Below are 8,237 nucleotides of genomic sequence, written 5' to 3'. Positions count from 1 at the left end.
TTGGGGGGAGCCTCTCCTGCCTCCTCAGCAGCGCTAAGGATGTCCAACTGAAGCTTAGGTCTGCTCCCCGCTGGCAAGTGGACATCCCCCGAGGGCTACCAGGCTGCCAGAGGAATGTGTGATTGCCAGCTTAGGCCCAATCCCCTGGGGAGCAGGCCTCAGCCAGCAGATGGTCATCCCCTGAGGGGTCCCAGACTGTGAGAGGGCACAGGCTGGGATGAGGAACCCCCTGCCTGAGTGCACAAATTTTTGTGCACCGGGTCTCTAGTATAAAAGATAAAATGACTGACACACAAAAATTTATATACGTTTAATAGATGTACAAGTAGTAGATGTAATGAATTTAAATGGTAGATAGATATGTAAAATAGTAGGTGTACTGCTTGAGGGAGTAAAAGGAAGAAAGGAATAACTCTAAGGGGAAGAGGCAACTTCTTTACCTTCCCACATTTTATGAATTTTTTGAGGATGGGGATAATTTTTATTAATCTTTTAATTTTACTTTTGGCAACCAAAGGCAATGCTTAAATATAGTATGAGTTCCATAAATATCTGTTAAATAAAGGCATATATGAAGAAATGAATGAGGCAGATCACAACATCTGGCACCAAATGCATTTATGCGTGCCCATAGGAACTTGTTAGCTCAGGGTATTTTCTCACACTCTTGAGGTACATAAAATCTTTTCTTCATTGTCTAACTTAAACCTACTTTATAGGTGTGAGAGTACATGCAATTATCACAATGGGTTTGGTTCTCCCTCTCCCTTCTACATGTTTTTTAAATTCAGCAAATATCGATTGACTAGGTCAGTGCTTCAGAAGCTGTGCTTACTTCCCATAACAAAAAGGGAGAATGCACTGTCTGGAACTGGGGCCTCACTCTGCCCTACACATCTTTTGTAGGGGAGACTCCCTTTGATTGTTGAAAGAGGCACTCATATTGCCTGCCCTCTGGCCAGCTCTTTCTGATCAGCTTAGAGAAGTCTTTATAAGCTTATTGCTACTGGCTTTAGAAAACAAAAACAAAACGAACAAACAAACAAAACACCTCAAAATTCCGAAGGATGCTGTTCAAGTCCATTTAATTTCTGAGAGCGTCCAAAGGATTAGGACCAAAAACTAGAGCAAAGGCATGTTGTAGCTCCAGGATAACTGCTTCAAAATGGATATAGTATTGATCATCTTAGAGGCTGGGCAGGGTCCAAGAGCACACAAGAGATTGCCATGTGAACTGTAAAACTCTACATGAACGTGAGTTACAGTGATTAAAAACTATGATGCTCACACCATAAATGTGTTGAATTGTATACCACATAGACTGGCAGCTTTTACTGACCTGAGTGTTGATAGGGGCTTTCTGGCTCTGAAGGGCTTCCTGGGGAGTGAGGGTAGCTGGCTGTGCACAGGTACTGTGAGAATGCTTGCCCTGATGAGGGAGGGAATGCAGAGCATGGAGGCCGCTGGAAAGAGTCAGGATAGGTTGCGTTGTGCGGCATGAGTGGCTCACTGTGGAGGGAGGCACTGCGGAACTTGGCCAGAAGGCTCAGCTGGGGGTTATATTCGCTGTGTCTTGGCACCAATACAGGCGGCAGCACTAGCATGAGAAAGAAACCAGTGGGTTAGAATTGATCATTGGCTCATCGGCACAAAACAGAGCGGACACTTGCTGTTTTTGTCCATTTTTTAATGATAAAGTTCTGTTTTTCCTTTGGGAAGTCTGTTTCACCATTCTTAGTGCTCATTGTGAGTTGTTAATTGTAGACCCATCTTTTCCCAAAAAGTGAGCTTGTGAATCAAGCTAAACCAATAGTTTCTCTCCCTGAAGCCTGAATCTTAAACAGAATGTAACAATTAACAAAAAGTTTAGAGGAAAATCATCGTGAGGTCAGCATTCTAAAGAGAAACTGCCTATTTATTCCTACCACAGAAATTAGCAAACCTGTTCTACTACTTGGTCTTCTGGAGATTTGATTGTTCGTGTCTTCCTTTTATTCTGACAATAAAGTGTTTGTTTGTCTGTTTAAGGAAGAATAGGTTTTTATTGCTTGCAATAAAATAATAAGTGATGTACAAAATATTTTTCCCTCAGAGACCATGTTGAATTATTTAGATGACCAACCTAAATTTTAGCTCAGTAGTGCTGATAAAGTAAAAACATTCTACCTGGTCTTACCAGAAAGATTTAAAGGCAACTAAAAGTTCTTTTGTAAAAGATAAACAGTGAGTAATAATATCAGTGAATAAGTAAAAGGTAATCAGCAATAGATAACTTATAAAAGGTAAGCAGCAATAGAGAACTTATAAATAAAGCCTGTTCGTTTAGCATTTCCCTTCTGGGTTACACACTTTAAAAAGAACATGAGTTTTCTTGAACATGATTCTGTACAAAAGCTTAGGCATTGATGCAATTCTCAAGGGCAAGCACTGTCCAGGCATATATGGCTCCTATTGACTTCTAAAGTGTCACAATGCCCAACAGAAAAAGAAGATATTCCATAAGTGTCATTGAGGCACAACCTATGACCAATGTAAGTGCAAACAGAGAAGCAGAGAAAATAGAAAAAAGAAGTGATCAAAGAAATAGCCAAAGAAAATTTCCCAGAACTATAGAAGAATCCATGTCATCAGATTGAAGAGAACCAGAGTGCACATCCCAATGGATAAAAACAAATCTAAACCTAGTTATACCATATTGAATTTCAAACATCTAGACAAGTGGAGTATTCTAAATGTTCCCAGAAGATCACCTCAAAGTCATCTACAAAGAAATGAAGCTCAAACTGACTTATGACTTCCCATCACCAATGCTAGATGCTAGAAGGCAATGGACCAGGCTTTTCTACTGGAAAATAATTATTTTTTTTTCTTTTTGCTATCCAAACTTAGATTTTAATGCAAAATGTATTAGCAACAGACACAACTTCAGAGCATCTCCATCACAAAACAACATAATTATTGGGTTCCCCCAGATTGCCACCTCAGATAGGGGAAATCGTCAGCTTAACCTTTACATTCCTATCAGCCTAGGAACTTATGAGGAGAATACTTATTTATAATAACAGTGGGCTGAAGAGAGCAAAACACATTGTCTTCACCATTATGATGAAACTGACCATTACTAACGGTTTTCCTCCAAGGTACAAGCTAGCTTTTCTATTTGGAATTGCTATCAACATCAGCAATAATTCTTTGGAATAGCTCATTCGTTTAGGGAGTTACAATGCCACACTGAGTATGTGGCTGGTTTGAAGGAGGATGGGTAGTGAGGTGCTCTGTGAATTTCAAATATAAGTCACCAGGCTTCTGGCAGCTTCTGTTGTTTAATTCCATGTTATAAAGGTGGCATGATGGCCTATGATTGGTTAAAATCCTCTGTTTAGTGTCTGGCTTTAGAGAGGTATCTTTTTTCTTTTTTTGTTTTTACTAGAGTCAACTTGGTAATCTATACAGGAAACATGCCCATATACTGGGAAGACTTGCTTCATTATCAGCATCAGTTTTGCAAAAGCACCCAACAAAAGGCTCCATGCATATAATATCAGAGACTAGAAATTATAACTAAAAAACAAAACCAAAAACCTGGTAATTTATCAACCTACTAGAGGCCTGGTGCATGAAATTCGTGCATGGCAGCGAGGGGGTCCTGCACCCTCTCCAATCCGGGACCCCTCAGGGGATGTCCGACTGCCAGTTTAGGCCCAACCAGTATGGGCCTAAACCAGCTGGTCACCCCACACAGCCTGCTGCTCAGTCGTTTGGTTGCCACTCACTGACCTCCCCCCCCACTGCCAGCCTGGTTGCCCCACACAGCCTTTCAGTTGTCTGTTCGGTTGCAATGGTCGCTTAGGTTTTATATATATAGATGTGCATCTGACTGCCTGATCACCCCTAACTGCCCCCCCTGCTGGCCAGGTTACCCCCAAATGCCCCCCTTGCTGGCCTAGTAGCCCCCAACTGCTGCATATTAGGGTTTTATATATATAGATACTAGAGGCCCGGTGCATGGATTCATGCAGTAGTGGGGTCCCTCGGCCTGGCTTTCACCCTCTTGCAATCCGGGATCCCTCAGGGGATGTTGGAGAGCCAGTTCAGCCCAATTCCCACAGGCCAGGCCAATGGACCTCACCAGTGCACAAATCCATGCACCCGGCCTCTAGTATGCATATAAGATCTTTGGTTAATCTCTTCCTGCTCTTCCCTCTCCCACTATCCCTCTGAGATTCATCAATCTGTTCCATGTTTCCATGCCTGTGCACTGAGTGTCTGCCCTCTGGTGGTCAGTGATCATCATAGCTACCAATCAAATGGTTGAATGGTTGGATGGTCGCTTAGGTTTTATATATATAGATGTGCATCTGACTTTTGATTACACACACACACACACACACACACACACTGACATAACTTTCAATAAAAATAAAAGGGATGAGATCCAGTTAGAGGTCTTCCTTGAGAGAAAACACAACAAATGCATGTTCTGGATAAAGCCTCAGCAAGATTAGGTGGAAACTCAAGCATCTTGGCTTCTCCTGAGCTCTGGAGAAGCCTATCCAGGCAAACCAAGCCACTGAGGCTGGTTGGGGGCTCACAGCTCTTATCAAGCATGAGATCAGATCTGGGCAAAGGTACAAAGAAAGTAGTTTCCTAACCCACCAGCCTTACTCCAAGCAACAAGACACCAAAAGTATCCCTATTCTACTGATGCTTGGTTTGTGGGCCTTTCCAGATAAAACTGGCAGCCACTTTTAGATAAGGAATCACTATTTAGAAGCTTTGGGAGAAGTGTGGGGGTACTTTGTGGTCTCACTAAGACTTAGTTTTAGGAAGACTTGTGAAAATTATTCTGATCTTCAAATCCCACAATGGAAACCAATAAAATTGCCAAAAAAATAACATAACTATAAACTAAAATACATTGAGAATCGAGAAGAGGGAGAAAGAAGGCAATGTAAATTAACTAAATCCTCATCTTTTATATTAGAATCAATGAAATTATCTTAAGGTGATAAATTTTGGAAACCAATGTATAAGTGCATTATACAGAGTTACCTCCATAATTTTTAGTAATAATATAGGGAAGTTGAATAAGAACTAACCAAGAATGATTAAAAGAGGTTGTTCCTGAAGATGGATGGGGTATCTCTTGTTTTTAATCACACTATCGATTTCTTACCACCTGCAAGTATTGATACAAACTTTCATGAAAAGCAAATATTTTCAAGTAAACAGACAACAATAATATCAATTACAAAATCTACCATTTACTTACCATAATACATTTATCTCTTTCTTAACAAGTAATAATTCTCACTTCTACATGCAGAATACAAACTAAAACAAGTGAATTGAAAGTTGGAAACTAAACCACAACAGGTAAGAGTAGCAGAGAAACAAATGATTCCTTCCCCCTTTAAAAGCCACATTTGTATATACTACCTATGACAACCTATATAATAAAAGCCTAATATGCAAATTGTTTGACCGGGGGTTCAACTGCTCGCTATGATGTGCGCTGACCACCAGGGTGCAGCAAGGAACATGGTGGGCGTTGGTGACATAGTGCTGGCAGTGGGTGGCAGTGGAGGCGCTGCCAGCCCTGATGGGCCCTGATGAGAGCAGAACCGCGGCGGGATGGTGGAGCAAGTGAGCAGGCGGCACCAGGCCAAGGTGGGTGTTAGTGGGGACCAGGCCAAAGCAGGTGTGAGTGGGGGCCTGATCGCCCCACCAATCTCCCTGCAGATGGTGACCAGCAGGTGGCAGGGCCGCCACCCAGCTTCCAGGCACTGAGGGAGCCGGGGGGGGGGGGGGGGGGGGGGGGGGGGGGGAGAGGGGATAAGGCCTGGCCCTGATCAATCGTCTCGCAGGTGGGATGGAGGAGCAGGTAAGGGGGCAGCACCAGGCGATGGCAGGGTGCCAGGCAGGGCTGCAGGGCTGCAAGGCTGGGGGCACAAGCTGGGGTCCAATCCCTGCAGGTTACCCCAAGGGACCCCACCTGTGCATGAATTTGTGCACCAGGCCTTAAACACTCAACATCACCATGAAAAAGTGACCTGCACAATAAGCCTCTGCATTTTCTTTTATGTATTATATGAATATACAGGAATAAAAAGATGACTTGCCTCATGAATAGTCTGAAAATGAGGGACTGCAAAGTAATAAATGACATATGGCTTCTTTTCAATGATGCTTCTTCATCACAATGTTAACAAAGTTCAAATAAACACTCATTTTTCTTTTTTAATGAAGAGGAATTTGAATAATTTCTGTGACTTCAGTTTTCATGTGAGATATCTACAGTGTATTCTTACCATTAATAAATAAAATGCCTCATAGACTCCTGAATGGAGATACTTCTATTCTTCATGGCATGCAGATTGAGGCATCAAAAGAAAAGAAAGAATATGTTTTTCTTTATTGAGACAAATATCTTGATAATATACTTTTACTGACTGGGTAAAACTAGAAGCAGTGAATATTGGTATAGAAAACTGATAGTATCATCCTGGTTATTTGGCCAGAGGGGCTCAGTTACCTTAGATTTGCACTTATCATATTTTTAAATACTTTTATTAAAAACTTAGCTGTCTTAGTCCATTTTTAATAAAAGTATTTACTACTTTGCAGTCCATAACAGAAATACCGCAGACTGGGTGCTTATAAACAACAGAAATTTATTTCTCACAGTTCTGGGAGCTCGGAAGTCTGAGATCAGGGTGCAGCATGGTTGGTTCCTGGTGAGAGCCCTCTTCCTGGTTGCAGAGGGCCATCTTCTCACTGCCCACACATGGTAGAAGGGGCCAGGGACCTCTCTCAAGCCTCTTTATAAGGACACTAATCCTATTCATCAGGTTCTGCCCTCATTACCTAATCACCTCCCAGAGGTTCCTCCTGTTAAAACCATCATCTTATGCATTAGTCATTGGGCTTTCAACATAAGTATTTTGAGGGAACACAAACATTCAATCCATATCAATAGCTATTCCTAAATATCAAATTTCATTTCCACATCTCAACTGCTACTTGCAAATATGACATAGTGAATTTTCAGACATTTGTTTCAATTTTATGCCACCCTTTAAATACCACACTATCTTAATATGTGTTACATAAAGGAAAATAATGGAAGGAATTACTGCATATATGGGGGTGAACTACGGAGCTGAAAACAGCTTTTGTATCTTTTTCGGAAAACATGTGGTTTTGAAACAGGATGAGTATTTTATGTAAAGGAGAAATTACAGGATAGATTCCAAGATGGCCGAAGAGTAGCTGGAAGCTGTGCCCACTTGCTCCCAGCCCCAAATCAGATTTATAGCTAAATTACAGAGCAACCAACCTGAAAAAACAATTGAAATATTATAACCAAGGCTTTACAGAAGAAGCCACATAGAGACAGATAAGAAGGGCGGAGAAGTGGAAAGGGAATAAAATATAGTAAAATCAGAGGCATGGAAATGGAATAGACTGACCATTTTCAGAGGGAACGGGATGGGGGAGTGGGAAGGGATTAAACAAACATTTTATATGCATACTAGAGGCTCAGTGCACAAATTCGTGCATGGTTGGGGTCCAGCCAGCCACTCTGATCAAGGCAATAGGGCTGGCTGGGTGGGGGGAGGAGGGGAGTGACTTGGGAGGTTGGTCAGCCGGCCCTGCCCCCTGGTCAAACTCCCCATCAAGGGGACAATTTGCATATTAGCCCTTTTTTATATAGGATATACATTACCTATCGACAGACAATAGGGTGGAGAAGGTCTGGGGTGGGGCAGGGTGGGTGGAGAGGGGCAATGGAGAGAAAAAAGAGGGACATTTGTAATACTCTCAACAATAAAGTTTTTTTAAGTATAAAAAAGAAGCAGTCGGAAATAAAAATACATCTGATATCAAGAATACACTAGAGGTGAAACTAAGATGGCGGCATAGATAAACACTGGGAAATTGCTGCTTCCCACAACAATTGAAAAATACATCAAAAACACAAAACGGACATCATCCAGAACTACAGAAAGGCTGGCTGAGTGTAAATTCTACAACTAGAAGGAAAGAAAAGCACTCTGAGAGCCAGAGGAGCTGCGGAAATAAAGTGCAGAGGTAGGGGGCTCACGCGCGGTAAGGGGCTGGCACCTGAGGACGCGGCTGTCTTTTTGAATCCGGAGTGAGTCACAAGCTCCCGACGGCTCTGAACTCCGGTTCCGGGAAGTCTCTGGGGACCCAGGACTCATACGGGGGGAGAA

At 42.3% G+C, this 8,237-nt stretch overlaps 1 protein-coding gene across 1 annotated transcript in view; it reads right to left on the bottom strand.

Moving 5' to 3' along the window:
- Positions 1-983: 983 nt before the first annotated feature.
- The window catches only part of LOC102766670 (mothers against decapentaplegic homolog 9-like), an 11,812-nt gene continuing 4,558 nt past the window's right edge, over positions 984-8,237 (bottom strand). The window contains exon 2 of the mRNA XM_006770362.2: positions 984-1,597. Coding sequence (XP_006770425.2) covers positions 1,332-1,597 — 266 coding nt within the window. The 3' untranslated portion in view covers positions 984-1,331. The remainder of the gene's footprint in view (positions 1,598-8,237) is intronic.

Source organism: Myotis davidii, unplaced genomic scaffold, assembly GCF_000327345.1.
Source record: "Myotis davidii unplaced genomic scaffold, ASM32734v1 scaffold3045, whole genome shotgun sequence".
Classification (NCBI taxonomy): domain Eukaryota; kingdom Metazoa; phylum Chordata; class Mammalia; order Chiroptera; family Vespertilionidae; genus Myotis; species Myotis davidii.
Note: the sequence above shows the minus strand (reverse complement) of the source record. Positions and strands in the feature narration are given on the sequence as shown.